Source organism: Triticum aestivum, mitochondrion, assembly GCF_018294505.1.
Source record: "Triticum aestivum cultivar Chinese Yumai mitochondrion, complete genome".
NCBI classification, from domain to species: Eukaryota; Viridiplantae; Streptophyta; class Magnoliopsida; order Poales; family Poaceae; genus Triticum; species Triticum aestivum.
The window spans coordinates 131,431-149,849 of NC_036024.1; the positions used below are offsets into that span (position 1 = coordinate 131,431).

Consider the following 18,419-nt stretch of genomic DNA (forward strand, 5'->3'; position numbering starts at 1 on the left):
CAGTGCTTTGAAGAAGGCCTGCCACATGTTACTTGTGAATATCCAGTTTCTATCAGAGACTATTGACTTTGGCAATCCATTCCACTTAAAAACATTATCCATGAAAGCATGAGAGACTGATTGTACTGTATAAGGGTGAGCAAGGGGAATGAAATGAGAATATTTAGTGAACCTGTCCACCACCAACAATATGACTTCTTTGCCCAATGATTTGGGAAGACCCTCAAAGAAATCCAGGGAGATGTCAGTCCAAGCAGAAGTAGGTAATGGCAGTGGATCTAGGAGACCAGGGTAGTGGCAATGCTCTCCCTTGACTCTTTGGCAAACTGCACACTCATGTAGAAAAGTTTCAATCTCCTGGCCTGGCGCCAATCAAATAGCTTTTTTACCCTTTGATAAGTAGCCACAATGCCTGAATGGCCTCCTATGGGAGAGTTGTGAAGTGAATCAATGATTTGGTGTTTAAGAACAGCATCTGATCCCACATATATTCTTCCTTTATATCTCAAAATGCCAGAATGAAGAGTATAAGGGGGTGCTGCATTGGCTGATACAGTGAGCTTCTCAAGCAGAGATTTGCAGTGATCATCATTAGTGTAGCTGGTTTCTACAGTTGAAGCCCAAGCAGGAGTAACTGCAGTGACTGCCATCATAAGAGAATCTCTTCTGCTCAAAGCATCTGCAACCTTGTTTTCTTTTTTTTGTATTCAATCTTGTAATTGAATTCAAGCAATTTTCACATAAGCTTGTGCTGGATGCCCTCAGAGACTTTTTGTTCTGTGATGTATTTAAGGCTCTGTTGATCAGTTTTGATCAATAAAAGAATTGGGAACCAAGAAAGTAGTGGCGCCATCTCTTCAAGGATTCACAAATAGCTAAAGCTTCTCCTTATCATAAGTTGACATAGCTGCATTTCTGGGTCCAAGGGTTTTACTGAAATAAGCAATTGGTCTGCCTTGTTGCATGAGGACAGAACCAATACCTTGACCTGATGCATCTGTTTAAAAAGTAAATGGTAGGGTCAAATCAGGCAAAGCCATAACAGGAGCAGTGACCAGACAATTCTTCAATGTTGTGAAGGCCTCAATTTGAGCATCTGACCACTGGAATGATTCTTTTTTTAGACAGTCATGAAGTGGCCTAGAATTTATCCCATAATTCTTGACAAATCTTCTTTTTCTGCAGCCATACCAAGAAAACTCCTCAACTGAGTGATAGTCTTAGGTGCTGGCCATTCTTTGATGGCAACTATTTTGTGGGGGTCTGTAGATAGACCCTATCCTTAGATAACATGCCCTAAATACTCCACTTGAGGGACAGGAAAACTTCATTTGCTAATCTTAGCATATAGTTTTTATGACCTTAGAATGTCCAGGACTAACTTTAGATGCTTGAGATGAGCTTGTTTGGTCTTGCTATATATCAGAATATCATCAAAGAATACCAAAAGGTATTTCCGGAGCAAAAACATGATTCATTAAAGATTGGAAGGTAGCAGGTGCATTAGTGAGTCCAAATGGCATCACTAAGTATTCATAATGACAAAAATATGTCCTAAAATTTTGGAATGTCTTCTCTTCTCATTCTTATCTGATGATAACCTGATCTCAAATCAAGTTTGGAAAACAGTTGTGCACCATGTAGCTCATCTAATAGATCCTCAATGACAGGAATATTGAATTGATTTTCTGCACTTAACCCGAAAGCAAGTTTGAAAACAAGACCTGCTCTGTGAAGTGATGGAAGTAGTGAAGGTTTAGGCTTCGGATCTGTGAAGTTCAGGTTTTGGAGTAGAGGTCAGAGGCTAGTGCGGGTAGCCCTGTCGGAAACTAGAAAGAAGAGGCTGATGCACCTGCCCGGCGGTGGGTGGGTTCAGCTCGATCAACTGGGATAGGAGTTTTTTCTCTATCTTGCTCCATGGTGTTCAAGCAGTGCGTCCAGAAAGCTGTGATTCATGGGAGGGAGCAGCTTCAATAGCTTTGGCTGTGAAAACTCTTGGTCTTGGAGCATCAGTGTCATCAGTTCACCCAAGATCAGCAGGACAAATAACTACTAGGTTTGTGCCAGAAAAGCGTCTTGCGTGACGGGGAAAGAGTGGAAAAAGAAAGAGATTCATCAGCTATGGAATCTGACAGGTATCGGTATTGAACAGAGGGGGCTGTTCACAAAGCATCCCATGGATGGTAATGGTGCTTCCCCAGCTGCTGTTCCTACTCCTTTGGCTGGTGCCAAATCAGGTGACTTTGAAGTTGAAGCTTGCCCGCAGAACGATGTAACCATGCTGGTAGTACTATGATTGCCTTAGAGCGCAGATGTCTCTGTCCCTAGGAACGTGATGCTTAGGTGCGAGGTGAAACACAAGCAGGAGATCGAGAAAAGAAATCATACGGATTGCAACCTACAGATGAAGAATCTGCTTCATTGTTCCCACCATCTATATCAGATGTTTAATAAGAATAGGAATCGAATAAGCTGCTGATTGACTGAGGAAGCATTTGAAAAGAAAGGAAGGGTGATGCTTGTTAAACAAAGCTGCGTGTGGGGCCGCCACGTATAGCTGTAGTTTCTGCTGTAGCATCGGTTATTTCCGTTATTGCTGTAGTAGCATCGGTTATTGCTCAGGTTACGAATGACCCAATCTATCTATGGCAACCACCCCTACTTTTAGTAGATGGAGATGCGCACCTAGAAAAGACGGATGAAAGAGAACCTGCCCTTCTGACTTCTTCTCTTGTCTGTCCTTTACGCAAAGCGATCTATGGTCTCAACAAGCCCCGATAGCGTCGGTTTTTGAAGTTCAGCACAGTGGTTATGTTATCCAGGCAGGGTTTGCTCGGAGTGATCATGATTCGGCCATGTTCGTATCAGTTTATCCTCGAGGACGTGCTATTCTGTTGTTGTATGTTGATGATATCAAACTGACTGGTGATTACTCCGTTACCATATCGCTGATCAAGTGTCGCCTTCATCAATTATTTGCTATGAAGGCGCTGACGCGCCCTAAGCCTTTTCTTGGCTTGGAGGTCGCACATTCTCCTCGTGGATATTTGGTATCTCAGATCAAATAACGTCATGACTTGATCACTCGAGCTCAACTCAATGATGAGAAGACTGTTGACACTCCCTTGGAGCTTTACGTTAAACTCCGTCCGACTGATGGCTCACCATTATCTGATCCGACGCAGTACAGACAGTAGGTCGGCAGTTTGGTTTATCTGACGATCTCTTGCCCAGATGGCTTTTCCTAAGAAAGTCAGCCTTTCATGGCTGCCCCCCGGTCAGTTCACTTTGCAGCAGTTCATCGGATTCTTAGATATATTCGAGGTACCTTTTCTCGAGCCGTCCTTTTTTCCGTCATCGTCTTCTTTAGAGTTGCGTGCAACTACTGATGCCGATTGGGCCTTCAGATAGGTGCTCAACTACAGGCTTATCTATTTTATGGGGAGACGAGACACTATCTTGGATGAGATAAAAGCAATAGACAGTTGCTCCTTCCACTGCCGAAGCGGAGTACCGTGCCATGGCACACTACTAGATAGATTGTATGGCTCCGTTGGTGACTTTCTGATCGCGGGTTTCATTTGAAAAACCCCAACGCCATTCATCTTGCGTCAAATCCGGTCTTTCATGCAAGAGTTTCATTTTTGGCCGCTACTACGTTCGTCGAAAACTTCTTGATGGCACCATCATCTCATTACCTTATTTTTTCCCTTCGACTTCGGCTATGACCAATGCCCCACCTAGCTGAATAGGCGTAACAAAGCTACCTGAAAAAGGCAAGGTGCACCTTAGATTGAAATCGACAAATTTCGTTTTGCCAGATGGATTCTTTAGAAAGATTCCCGGATAAAGTTCAGTAGAATATTTAGTTAGAATCTAAATAAAGGCGCATACGTGGGCGGGCAGGGGGCCCCACTACTTCTTCATTCAGGGGGGGGGCTAGCCTCATGACTTCCCACTGGGCGAGGGGTGCACCTAACCCACCTACTCACTCATCAATTACGGTGTTCAGCTGACTTGCACAGAAAGACCCCTATTGTTTAGTAATTTGGCGCCCCATCTTTTGATTGACTGTTGTCAACTAATCTTTTCAATGTTCAATTCTACTCTATGTTAGAACATTTCTGTGAATGCTATTTCGATCTAAGTGGTCCTATTCTCTGTCCCGTGCTAGGAAGCATTACTCCTCTTTTCATTCCAAATTCTTCAATAAGACCGATACGATTGATTGGTCTGTGCGTTTCTCTTATTACTTTTTTGTATCCCCCTGTTCCTCGGATACAATTCGATCCTTCTACGGCCAAATCTCAATTTGTGGAAAGCCTTCGATGGCTTCCTTATGAAAACATCCATTTGTATATGGGTATAGACGGTCTTTCATTATTCTTCGTGATATTGACCACATTTCTGATCCCTATTTGCATTTCAGTGGGTTGGTCTGGTATGAGAAGTTTTGGGAAAGAGTATATTACAGCATTTCTAATTCGTGAATTTCTAATGATCGCCGTGTCCTGCATGCTGGATCCTCTACTATTCTATGTTCTTTCCGAAAGCGTGCCAATCCCTATGTTGTGCGGAGCTGAGCATCTTCTATTCGCTGGGATCAAGCTTTTCCTCTGCAGGGGCCTTGTGCAGTAAACCCCCTACGGGCGGTCCCCCGTCGTCGTAAAGTAGTAAAGGTCCCCGCGAAGCTTTCGGGAAGAGGGGTAGTCTTGTGCGTAAGCATAGCATTTCTGGTCGAACCACCGAACCACACATCTTTTTTTGGTGGGAGGGTACTCCGAGTAGTGGGTACCTCGTAGGACCTCGACCCGCCTACTCAGGTCTTGTATGGATATGCAGGAAGGGGTGCTCCTAGGTGTGTGTAGGGGGTGTGTTTGTTCGCGAGAATGAATTCCTCGTCAAGTCAGGGGGGGTGTGGACACACTTGCGCGAATTCGGGTAACGGCTACAAGGGATAAAAATAAAGGAAACTGTACCCGACCAGGGATGGACGTAAACTCGTAAGCTACCGAGGGTAGGGATAATCGTCCAGGTCTTATTAAAAAAAAAAGCCGCCCCGCCACTGCAGGCAGGTTAGTTCCTCTGTCGTTGCCGGAGAGTTCTTGGCGAAGAGACCTTAGGATAAGTTGCTAAAACAAACGGAGGGGAGGATCGACCCGTTCAGTAGAATTCCGAAGAAAGACTGTTGGCAGCAGGTGGAGACATTTCTTTGGCCCCCTTCCAAATAAATGCGGGCAGGGTAGAGCTCGGCAGAGGGTTCGAGAATAGGGTAGGGTTTTTTACGGTCGGGTCCCCTACCACTAGTCCGGCTAGCCTTCTTTCGGGCAGGAAGCAGGCCTAAACGACGGGCGGGCATCTCCCGCTACGCAAGCAGCATTGTTCGCCACCACCCGAGAAGCAAAAGATTCGAGAGTAAAGGCGGAAAAGACAAGCATAGTGGTCTAATGACAAGGGCCGACGACGGAAGCTCGGGACGGAGCCGTATGATGCGGAAGTCTCACGTACGGTTCCCTGAGAAGGGAGTGGCTACCCACTGGAGCTTCGACCAACTACCACCGGTCAATTCCGCTTTGGGGCCACCCCTGACTCTACCATCATTATAGGGGTATGGGGTTCGAGACAAAGAAAGATCAAGGCAGCATATCAGTTTTTCCTATATACTTTACTGGGATCCGTTTTTATGCTATTAGCTATTCTGTTGATTCTTCTCCAAACAGGAACCACCGATTTACAAATTTTATTAACCACTGAATTTAGTGAGCGGCGCCAAATCCTTCTATGGATTGCTTTTTTCGCCTCTTTTGCCGTCAAAGTGCCTATGGTACCAGTTCATATTTGGTTACCCGAAGCCCATGTAGAGGCACCTACGGCTGGATCCGTCATCTTGGCTGGAATTCTTTTAAAATTGGGAACCTACGGGTTTTTAAGATTTTCCATACCCATGTTTCCCGAGGCGACACTTTGTTTCACTCCTTTCATTTATACTCTAAGCGCGATTGCTATAATATATACTTCCTTGACCACTTTAAGACAGATCGATCTTAAGAAGATCATTGCCTACTCCTCAGTAGCCCATATGAATTTGGTGACTATTGGTATGTTTAGTCGGGCGGCGGCCGTTAGGTCACCTATTTTGAGTTATGGACACACAAGCAAGGCCAAAACATGTGTGCCGGGCGTGCGACCCATCAACCTACTAGCAATAGGGGAGAAAACTTAGCATGTCGCAACAAAAGCGTCGATTCGAGGCGTCAGCAAAACACCGCCGTCTGTTCCTAAAACAAAACCCCTTAGCGCCCCGGGACGGGAGTGGGGGACGGCCCTACGCAGACAGCAGCAGCACCGGCTCTACGAAGTCCGAATCGAATCTTTCGGTTGGCTTTCCCGTGAATAAGAATTGTTGGGCGCGGCGAAGCGAGCGCTTCTAGCTGTTTCGCTTGCTTCTTTCTTATTGTGGCGGCTATTATGGCGTGGCTGAAATGAACGAAAAGCGAGATGATTCAAATCGATTGATAGATGGCCTGATCTGTTCTGATAGATCGAAAGGTTTTCTATCAATAATAAGGGTTGACCTCTTTCTATCTATTGATGATACAAGATATCTATCTATTCTGGATCCATCAGAAAGAAATCGATATGTATCTTATTTTTTCTACATCGTATGTAGAGCGCCCAAGCGTTTGGCCAGCTCAGTTCTATTATCCATCGGTCCAATGCACTGGCTCATCTCATGGAGGGAAAAAGCAAATGTAGTTAGTTGTCTTGTTGTTGTTCGCCGCCTCGACACATTCCCCGGCATCGTCCCACACAGAAAGAAAGAGCGTGGAGCCCCGGCCCGACCTGTAAGTCCGCTAACGTAAAGCGAGGAGTTGAGCCTGAACTGGCGAACCGAAGTCACTTTCGTAACCATACTTCCTACAGCTAACACGTGTCCAGTCCAGCGGGAACGCGAAGCGCAAACGAACGTGAGCTGCTATACCGAATCCCCCGCTGGCCATCGGGGACCTAGTGGTAAGGCCATGATCCGCAGGGGAAGGGATCACTCATTCTTCTATTGGGGACAGGTGCACGAACGACAACTCCAAACGTCAGACATCCGCCGCCTATACCTACCGTTTAGGTGGCACCAGCGAGATCCAGCTAAGGTAAGGAACTTCGTGTCGCGGCTGCTCCACTCCGCTGCGGTCTTTTGAACTGAACTTCGTTGCCTTCCCGCGCGCGAAACGAATGGGCGCTGTGTCGTGGGTAAGTTTTGGGGCGGGGGGGCAGAGAGAGACCAGAAGAATGATTCATTTGGATCGACGAGCCATTTCGCGAATCAATAGAATGTCTCTCTATCCATATCTATTCTATCTTTATATGACGGGCCATAAAAAAAAGAAGTATTTTTTTATGGCATGCGGGATGATCGCGCCTAGTAGCCACATATCAGCTGCGCTCAATATGCGGGATTTCCGTTGGATCAGATCTTTCGCTTTGACGAATTTGGACCTAGCGAAAAGGACTCTAAGCCTTCGCGCAAACAAGCAAAGTAGAAGCAAGACGAGGAAGCGGAGCTGTCGTAGAAGCAGTAGCTTCCCCCGACAATATACAATACAACAGTAGCGACCATGAATAAAAAAGCCCCTTGTTTAACGAGTTCGCTGCTTTTCCCAGGCCGGAGAAGGGCAACTACTTATTGATTGATCGCCTTTCTTTGATATGTGTTCAATTTAGTACAATACAAACTACAACTAGATCAAAGCGGAAGGGCCACTCACTATAGAAGCTATAACTAGAAAAGCCCTAGCCAATAGTTTAGTAGTCGGCCAAACCCCCATGCTCACGACATGTTCTTGATATTGATTGAGTTGGAGGGAGTCAGAGACTACCACGGAATCCTTCCATAGTCACCCCGGTGACCTTCGTCACCAAAGCGTCACGACAGTTTCCAAGACCCCTCATATAATCTCCAGTGGGGATCAGTCGGAGCACGTAGGAATGCCGACCACTACATAAGCCGCTGGCGGAGAAAGCTCGAAGAGCTTCCCTTCATTCGCTTCGCGGGAGTCGCACACAGCACATAGCTGGAAGTCAGAGGGCCCGTACTACCTGCCTAACCCTTCGCTCCGAGGGACCGTAGAACGGAAAGCGCCTTCTAAACAACTCGGCAGAAGGGAAGGGGCCTATGTATTTGCATGACCCCTGCGGATTTGACCCTACCTACACCCGGAGCCAATCCCCTAGCGGTCCTGCCACCACGCCGCAGAACAGGAGCTCGTGTGGAACCTTGGATTTCTGGCGTAACAGCGGTGGAAGGTATCAAAATATTACGGCCGCATAACCATAACATAGTATATACGCTAAGGTCGGCCAAAATATGGACACCCGAAGGGCCCGGCGCGCACAATCCTATCCTATCCGAGCCCGTCATTGCATGCACTTCGGACAGCCGTCCGTAGCATCATAAGGAGCACCTCCCTTTCGAGGTACCCAAATGGAACGGTCTTTATTTGTGTTGTTGGTTGGTCTTTCTCAACGTGGTCTATAGCACGAAAAACCATTCTTTACAAGATAGGGCCGTTCACATGAAAGAAAATACAAAATCCATTCTTCATGGTCGGGCGCATTTCTCCAAATCCTCCAGGATCACAAGTGGAACGCTAAGCAAGGGTGGGGAGGCTGCGAGCTCCGCGTCGAACAGAAAGAAGCAAGCAGGGGGTGTTGCCGTAGCGCGCCGGAGAGCAAGCGTAGGCAACCAAACTAAATAAGGCTACAAAAGTAGCTAGCTAGCGTTTTTAAGCTGGCTGCCTTTTCTAGCGCGCGTACTCTTCTGTGGAGTCGCACGGAACGAGCCTTGTCTTCCCTCCAACGACTAGCTCCCTTTTCTTGTTCCGGTCACCCTTCTCTTGCCGTGGAAGGACTTTTGCCTGTGGTGTGGTCCAACCCGTGGGCGGAGTCGCCCTCATCCCCCCATTGCTCAGTGCTCCCTGCAGCTTCGCTGGGCTTTACCCGCGTGGGCGCGGGCTTCTATAAGAGAATGAAAAGCTCTCTTTTTACAATAAAACGCGAACCGCGCGGAGCCCACCCTTTTTCGTTTTCTGCCGCCACTGGGTGGCCGCAGGGGAAACACAGCCCGGCCGCCTCTCGGGAAAGGGGGGGTGGGCCTACCTATCCCGAGGGAGCAGCTGAGAGGTTCCATATGCCGAGCCGAAGGGCAGAACTTCAGTGCGTGATCGTAGTATGTCACCTCGTCTCGTCCTCGCAGCATCGAAGAGTACCTATGCACTATGTTCCGGTTCACTGATAAGGAAGATAGAGTTGGGGTGGGGGTCTACGATGTGATACTATAGTATGCCCCGGGGAGAAAGATGCGCAACTCAAAACGGAAGCAGGAAGCGTGTTGTCAAAAATGTCGGAGGTTACCAGATCTCTGAGACTACCATCGATCCGACAGAGCGGAACGACCAGAAAAAGAAGTGGAGTTAGAAAGCCGTATGATAGGTGGTAACTATCTTGTACGGTTCGGGGGGTAAGCGGCGTACTCTGGGGGAATATTAGGCTCTATCGAACATACAGGGAATTGGAGGTAGCATTTTACTTATGTTAAGTCATGGACTGGTTTCTTCAGCCCTTTTTCTATGTGTTGGTGTTCTATATGACCGACATAAGACTCGACTTGTTAGATATTATGGAGGTTTAGTGAGCACCATGCCGAATTTCTCTACCATTTTCTTCTTTTTCACTTTAGCCAATATGAGTTTACCCGGCACTAGCAGCTTTATCGGGGAATTTCTAATCTTAGTAGGAGCTTTCCAAAGAAATAGCTTAGTAGCCACATTAGCTGCGCTTGGGATGATTTTAGGCGCGGCGTATTCCCTGTGGCTATATAATCGTGTGGTTTCTGGAAATTTAAAACCCGATTTCCTCTATAAATTCTCCGATCTAAATGGCAGAGAAGTTTCCATATTTCTACCTTTTCTTGTTGGAGGGGCGACCGTCCGTTGAACTACCAAAAAAGGGTAAACCAATGTGATCATGACATTGTAGGTGCTTGCGATGGGACGGATGCGACTTCCCTCATAAGTAATGGGTGGCATAGCCCGTAGCAGAAGTCCCCTTTTTTTATCCATTTCTTTATTACCCCAGAGGGGCCCACCCTGGTGGGACCGAGAGAAAGAAAGGACGGGGGGGGCGACCATGCATGGCACTTCTCGACCGTGTCTCCGAGGGACAGTTGAACGAGCGACTCATGAATGCTGCCGGGTCGGACGAGCCAATAACTCGAACGTGTTCGGTCAGTTTTTTGAGCAAGAATCACAGCGTTACCTTACCTTCACCATGATACGGACTCCAAGTTCTTATGGCAGAGCACGAGGAGTTTCCTTCAATATGATGATGAGAATGGAAACCAGAAGCACGACTGGGTCTTCGTAGTCCGAGATCATACTTATATATCAGTCACAGTAACGTAAGCATGAGACTTTTTGGTAGTACCGGTGAACCAGATGGCCGCGGCGAGGGAATCTGGGACGGAGGACTCGTAATATCTCTATAGATCTGGCAAAAGCGAAAGACCCCTAACGTCAGGGGCTGACCACTGAGCTCACTCAGGCCCCGCTGGGCGGGCCAGAGTGGGTGCGAGCTGGAATTGCCATAGCTTATGGTTAGAGCAATAGGAAAGGGCCCAGCAGAGAGAACAGTCAGGATAACGAGCGCGGAGCCCACTTGGCAGGCGGCAGGAGCAGCGGGCAAGTGCTTGCTTGGTAGGCCAACAGCCCTGTGAACCGGGCGGGGCACTCGACGAAAGGGGGGCACGCTGAGCAAGTACGCAAAATTGGCCCTGCGGAGCTTTCAAAAAGAAAAGCAAGGACCACTACGGGAGGTCGAACCACGGACCGGAGGTAGTAGAACGTGATCCGCACCGGTCAATATTGGATCAAACAATAGGGGACCGTAGCACTGACCTTTTTTTTTCAAGACAATAGGTACTGTTCCCTACCGAGACAAGGGACACTCTCAACGGATCCTCCACGCGCTGGGCATACCATAGTTCTTCCGTGCGTCTTTATCGTGGCGGAAACAGAACAAGAGGGAAAGACCCGGCCGACTCGCCCAGGGCTCGAGGGCGAGCCATACGAGAGTGAGTCGAATTCTGTTTACGTTCTCGGTTTGGGTTCGGGCCCCTCTCGATCTTTTGCGTATAAGGGAAGGGGGAAGGAGTCTAAATCTATGGACATTAATGAACCACCATTGATGGACGTTGCACATGACACGAGAAATTCGACTCGACGGTCCGGTGCTAATAGAAGTCGCTTACTCTCCGTCTAGCGAAGGTGCCAGATCCTTAAAGTAAAGTATCTATCAGCCTAGTGTACCAACCACGTGGTACGACGGGCACTCAAAGACCTGGCGAATGAGGGCCCACCCCACCCAAGAGCGCTTATGTCATATGGGAACTCTCGGCTGGAAACAATCCTTATGGTTTTTATATCCGGTTAGAATAATAAGAAAGAATCAAAGTCCAGGTTGGTTGGTGAGCCTAGTGATAGGAGACTATCTAGCTTGGTTCGGAGAGCACTTGTTGGGTTTCAGATTCGTTTTTTGCTAAATGTTACGGCCTAAATGCTGAACTATTGACCCTACTTGTTCGGATGGGTGTTCACCCCAAAGTGTTCCCGGACTGCATGCATACATCCGTAAGTAACTTAGTGCAACATGGCAAATTTCATTGAGAGGAATCAGCAAAGAAAAGAAATCTTCTCCGGGTGACAGGGCCGCCCCGGCAGCGTGGCTTCTCTGCCGAGCAGGAAGCCACAAAAAGCATTGTGCTCTTGTAACTGATCTTTTAGTAGGCTAAGTTGCCGAATTCTGAAATCACTACAGGCACAGTGCAGGAAATTGTGGTCCTCAAAACAATGTGTCCCCATGATCATTTTACATCACGATATCTTTTTCTTCTGGTTATGCGTTTTCCTCTGCACTTTTCTTTGTATTTCATTTATGGAATCGTCCGGGCAGAAACGGGCAAGAATCTCTTCTGTCGTAGAGGCCTCGTCGAGTGCTTCCGCTACGCCAGGAGATGATGATCCAAGAAAAAACAAAGTGGGACGGAGAGACGCCGATGGAAAAGAGGAGTTGAGGTCAGAGCCATCCACAAGCCACACCCCGCCGAACCCTTTTCCTGAAGCACCATCTATTGATTTCTTAAGGAAACGCATTAAAACGGTTCTTAAGTCCTGTCGAAATAGGTACCCGGCGGATCGCCTATTACGCTCTACTTACTCGGATCTTCACCTTGAAACGGCGAGCGCGGAGAAACGGATCAAAATCGCCCAGGTCCTCGAAGATATGTCCAAGCGAAGCCAAGATTTTCGGAGTAACAAAAGGGAGCAGCCCCATACCGACTTGATTATTCAAATCTGCGATTGGGAGCAGGATCACCTACGAAAAAGAAATTCACTGGTGTAGGTTTCTCTGCAGAAACCGAGGCCCCTACTTTCCTTCTAAGGGTAAGTCGGGGGAAAGAAGAGCGGGAACGAGGGCTTCTTTCACTGTTTCCCTAAGTTCAAAAGTGAATGTGGAAACGCTGTCTATGGTCTGGTTATAGCATCCCCTTTCTCAATTCCTTTCTGGTCAATAAGGATGGTTATAGCCAGCTTAGAAGGGAATTCTAAATGTAAGAAGTTGCTGGATGGTTTGCTCCAATGAAGAGGTACACCTAGGTAGGAGGGAGGGAGCTTTCCCACTTTGCAGACGAGTAGTTCTGCCGCTCCGCGTTGGATAGGAAAGGGGTGGAGAAGGTTCATTTATCAGGAATCTACTTGTTGCATAATGCACATGCCACAAACGATAAAGTGGAAGCACACTCAGATGAAGAGGATGGTGAATTGATCAATAATCCCATGTCTTTTTTTGCTGAGAAATCTTGGATCAAGACATACAAGGCAGCATTGGTCAAACATAGGACTACCTAGGCTAGGTCATTCATTGCTTGGTCCGCTATATTCGTTTTGTCTTCTAGTTCTCCACAGGGACTTCCTACTACTCCGCCGAATCTCTCATCTGAGAAAGTAGGTCACCTGGGTCGGGTAAAGCAGCGTAGATAAGGCTGGAGTTTATGAACAAGTTGATGTCTACTAGGGCATTGACCGTACAAGCAGGTAAGTATAGGGCTCGGCTAGGAATTCGTTTATGCTTATATTTATAAGCTTTCTTCTCACTAGGTAGGGCGGGCAGTTGGTCTTATTGCCCTGCATCATATGAGAAGGAGTTCTTCCACGAAATAGAGGTCGTCTATGGTCTTTGTGGCATTGATGGATAGTACTGGTCTGTTGTCAACAAATAGACTGGCTAGGTCACAGTCTGCTAAGTCTACTAGTGGGATATGAATATGCATTAGTAGTAGTTATTGCTGCCGGATTGGTATTAACAGTTGGTCAAGTCTAACGTAACGTTTTTTAAGTAGAAGGATAGGGCATTAATTACCTGGGGTCGATAGGTACACCTTTATAATAAATTATTAGCACAAAGCTCTCATCTCACTTTTCATAGGTAGGCGAAAACTCTATAGTGATAGTTTAGTGTATATTGGCTTGGATTCTTTCTATTGTTATGGGAAAGGCATATCCCCACCCAGTTCTTCTTCGTCTTAATTAATAACTCCTTCCTGAACTTCAAAGTACGATAGAAACTTACTTATATCTCGTAGGAAAACTAGAGAATGAGCCATCTCCATCTCGTAGAGAAACTAGAGAGGTGCTGGGCGCAGCTGAAAGGAAATCCAAGAAGAGTCCATGAAAGGCTAGCACGATTAGGATCCTTTGTAGGGTTTATCTCGGAAGAGAAGGCTATGAAGCGAACATCTCTTCTTTGGGAGAGAGGGGAAGATCTATGCAGGACACTTAACCCGTGCCGGAGGACTGCACACAGCTGGTACAACCTCGTGTGGTACATTTTACATGTTCTTACAAGTCCGATGGTACAGTTGACCTAGTATCGAATTATTATAGATTCCGTTGGCAGCCATTGCCCCCCTGCATGTCGTCTGACACGACCGAAACGAAACTTTACACCCCCTAGCAGCCCCCTGTCGGCATCGAAAACGGAGGGAAGTGCGCGTGCTGATGTTTAATCATGCGATGCCAATGATGTAAGCGCGGGCCCGCAGGTGCAGACAGGTTCGTCGGGGGCAAGCTTCAGAGGTGGGGGGTACGATTGTGGAAGATCGCGTGGAGGCAGGGGTTGGAGATGTGATGCAAGGGTGCGGGGAATTGGGTGGAAGGACAGTCGTTAATGTGGAGTCAGGACGGGCGTGAGGCAAGAAGTGGAGGGAAGTGGGATCTAGATTAGAAGAGATAAATACGATATTCCTGATACCCGCGGACGATCCCTAGCCTAGCTTGGCAATCCCTTGAAAATGCAATGCATTTTCCCTTTAGATGAAATTGCTTTTTCGGTGGCAACTAAAAAAAAAAAAACTCTCAAATCAACTCACGCATATTCCCTTGCTTCTGTTAACTACGCATATCTCCTGTTTCTATACTTGCTAGCTAGCAACCTCTTATCACACAGAAAGCGTGACATGAATGCATACCCCCGTGTATACAACTCCTTACTATCTCTAATATACCGTGGCTTGTTCGGCGCATAGACCTATTATTATTATCGGTCAGGCTTTCCTTTTGGCAGGTGATTACTATATATAATATAGCGGGCTTTCCCTTATCCGTTCGCTTAGGTATCTGACTGTGTAGCGTAGTTCGCCGATTCCCGGGGCCGGCACGGCACAACCGGATCCCCATCCTTAGCCAAAGTCCGTACTTTACCCCGTTCCTGATCCCCAATGCCAGGGTTGAATAGTCGCCAGCCATGAGATCTATACTTTATCCATTGGTCAAGTAGCATAATTGTTTACCAGGTCTTTCTTCTTGGATAGATATGGCCCTACCTTCCTCTTGAGGAATCCGTTCATGATGCCCTGGCTACACTGACTGGACTATGCTGTGCGCTTTCGAGAAGATTCACACTACCGGCGAAAGGAAGCGGATAAGCTTATCACGAACGGCGCATCCTAGGACAGATAAATATGTATCATCCCTTTTGGAGATGACTACACTACCGGGGAAAGAATCCATAAAATACTAGTGTGTTCAATTGGAAGATCATAAGTAGGACGGATAATATCCAAAGACACCAGTCCATCCAATTCCCTAAACTTCAATCAAATCAAGAAGAAACTAAAGAAACCGCGGAAGAAAAGCAATGGTTGTTCGGGGATAGGTCCCGCAATGAAAGTATTAATAAATCTAAAGTAGATTGGCAAGAAAGAGCAGTTGGTCATCTCGGAAAGATAGATAAAGCTAAATCTAGGAAAGCAAGCTAGGAAACCCTAGATAGGAGCAATCCGTTCCACCACTCCTGAGAATTTAGGGCATAATCACCCGCGGAGCAACTGGGGTACTCAACACTGTAGTAGTACAATCGGTTGTCTTTCTCTAGCCAATAACACGGCAAGAGGTGGACGGCAATGAAGTTGAGGGTAATGACAACAAACTAAATCCCAACACTTAATGCAAACGGCTCTGAATGGTCTAAAGATACGAATTATTCGACCGAGATGGGTTTACCTCACTCGTTTGTAGAAACACTTTCGAAAGAACAGACAAGATCCACCAGATAAAAAATTGGTACGCCACGCACGGCTGCTCCGGCGAGCGACGGGGGCACGGGCGCGGTGTTTCTCGCAGTTGCTCGATGGCTAGGGGAACGGATAAATCCCCTTTCGAAATGACTTGATTATCCCTCGACTAGGAAACAAGAGTACTCTTTACCATAGGAAAGAAGCTAACTCTGAAAAAGAGAAATGGAATCATCGAGATAGGAGCTAGTTCCTGGATTGAGAGAGTTCTGCCTAATGCCTAAATTGGATGGTGGATCTTCAGCTTTAGCGAGTTCACTCGTAGAAATGTCCGTTTGATTGCTCCTCGGGTGCTTCCTTCTTTCAAATCTAGATTTCCTAGAATCATACCTTCGTCCATTCTTGGCAAGCCTTCTTCTCTGATGGTATAGATGAAGACACCGGATCCCCATCCTTAGCCAAACCTTCAATTCAAGCTAGGGCAACAAAGGTTTCATCAGAAAGGGATGGATGGCCTCCACTCACAGATCCACTTTCTTTCGGGGCCATCAATACAATAGAATAGTTCTGTTCTTTAGCCGACGTTTTTCCTTGCCGTCTATATCCGAGCGGTTCCCTTTGGCATATTTCACTTGCTTTGCTACTACGGTACCCGCATTCTTGAAAGAAAAAGGGATGGATAGTTGCCCTTAGGAGACAGATGGTGCCCATTTATCCATAGAATAGGTTCAAGAAGATGAGACGCATTGATGTTAATGAACTTGAGGTTGAAGTTCTAGTAAGCTTAAGCATAGGTTTAGGTGCACAAGTGGTATACCAAAATACTCGTTTAACTACTCCGCAATGGGACACCCTTCTCAAGGTGGGTCCCCTTTCGTACGACCTATTCTCTCTCTCTGAAAGTAGCAATAGAAGAAGGATAGCTTCATGAGTTCGTTCTGACTCCTAGTTCGAAAGCTTTTCCTTCTGCTTGGGAACGATCTTATCCCGAGTCCTCTGTGGAGTGAAGGAAGTGATGCCAATTCTACCGGGTCCGGTACCCACTTAACAACGGATTCCATTTCTCTTGACCGATGGCGTTCTCCCACTGACTTGCTAAGGAAGAGGCTAGTTCGCGTGGACGCTGCCCTACGTGGTGTTGCTCGTTTTTAATGACTCTTAAAAGAGTTTACTAATGAATTCAAAAGGATTTAGGTATTTGACTAGCAGTCATCTTCATCAGGTCTAGATATTGCTGTGAATAAGTGTTCTTTCGCTTGAACCTATGGATTGGCTTAAGCAAGCATGGTATCTTTGGACCAGACCTCGAACATCTGCTTCTATAGGAGTTCATGTCTGTCAACATAACTAGTTTGATCCCCCTTCCTAAAGTATACATACAGCTCTTTTCTATTCTGATAATAAGTAAAGTGTCCCTCCTCCACCAGTCGATGAGCCTGCCTGAGAATCTACGCACTAAAGCCATACTGCAGGATTGCCCCCCATCATTCCAGCTTTAACTGCCTATTCGGCTTCAGCAGTGGGTTTCCAAAGGCGCTCTTCCCAGATAAAAACGGTTTTTATTCTATCCACAGGGACTTTTGCTCCAACTAGATTGAGCACGAAATCCAAGGACCTTGAGTGACCACAAAGCCGAAGGGCGAGAGCAAACGGATCAATCACTAGAGACAGCTTTGTTTCTTGATAACAAAGATAGCCTGCCTTGACTTGAATTGAGATAAAGGAAAGGTAGTACATTGATATCGCTCCGCATTGAATTGAGAAAAAGCATTACCGGATTGTGGAGGATCAATAGACTCTGCCGTCGATAGACAGAAAGACGCTTCAATTGCCCATTTCTCTCCGCTATTCTTCGCTTAGAAGGGCTTGACTTACTTAACTTACCGCTTTCCCGAAACTAGCTAAAAAAGGGTCAGGTATACCTGCCTGATGAGATAGGGTTTTTTCTAAAGCGGGAGCTGCTGTCGGTATGGGCAATTTCTTAAGTTCTTTGATTGATTCCGTCCCCGAGTGCTACCAAAGTTCCTCTAATTCCTCAGCCAGATATTTCCCTTGCCAGACTTTCCCGATAGCGGAATCGATAGATGTTACCACGGAGCGGTACCTAGCAACCTTCATTCCTGCTTTTCCGTCTTGCCTTTGCTACTTGAGAGAATGCCTTTGACCGAGCAGCTCTTCCACTCATTTTATTAGCAATCAAACCTCTTCCCTTCAACTCGTACCGAAGGCTATGTCCCAGTAAGCATTTCCTCTGTTTCCTTGTTTCCCACCTCTGACCTTCCGCTATGACATGACCAGTCCACTAATAAGTCAGGTATCTCTGAAAAGTAAGACCGTCCTCTTCCCTTCGTCAATAGAAGAACTCCAACCATGCTTTCTTGAAATAGCAGTTATTGTCTTCCTGGTCAGCTTTCGACGAGTGACTCTTGGTTGCGGGGCCAGGGGGGGACCTACTATCTACTTAACCGCTAGGCAAAGAGGGAGGAGCCAGGAAGCGGGCGTTTAGTGAGGAAGAGACAAAAAAGCATTTCGTCGATAAAGATGAGTGCTTTCGATCGGCTTGTTGCACTAAAGCTGCGAGGTTCTTTGATCGAATCAGCTCTTTGCGTTTACTTTCATCCCATCCCACTCTCTTTCTTCTTTCGTTTTAAGAAAAAAAGAAGGAATTTTAAAATCCTTCTTATCCTTCTATACAATCCAATCATGCAGTCTAGCTCTACTTTACAACGATATATCTAGCTTTTAGTTTTGTTGAACTGCGCTTATCTCAGGAAATGAGGATAACTTAACGGAGCCC

General features: G+C 46.7%; 1 protein-coding gene across 1 annotated transcript; it reads left to right on the top strand.

The window, feature by feature from the left end:
• The first annotated feature begins 4,110 nt into the window (after positions 1-4,110).
• On the top strand, positions 4,111-11,717 carry nad4. The gene is made up of 4 exons: positions 4,111-4,571; positions 5,596-6,110; positions 9,551-9,973; positions 11,629-11,717. Exons 1-4 carry the CDS (start codon positions 4,111-4,113, stop codon positions 11,715-11,717), a joined length of 1,488 nt encoding a protein of 495 aa, YP_009433721.1.
• The last annotated feature ends 6,702 nt before the right edge of the window (positions 11,718-18,419 follow it).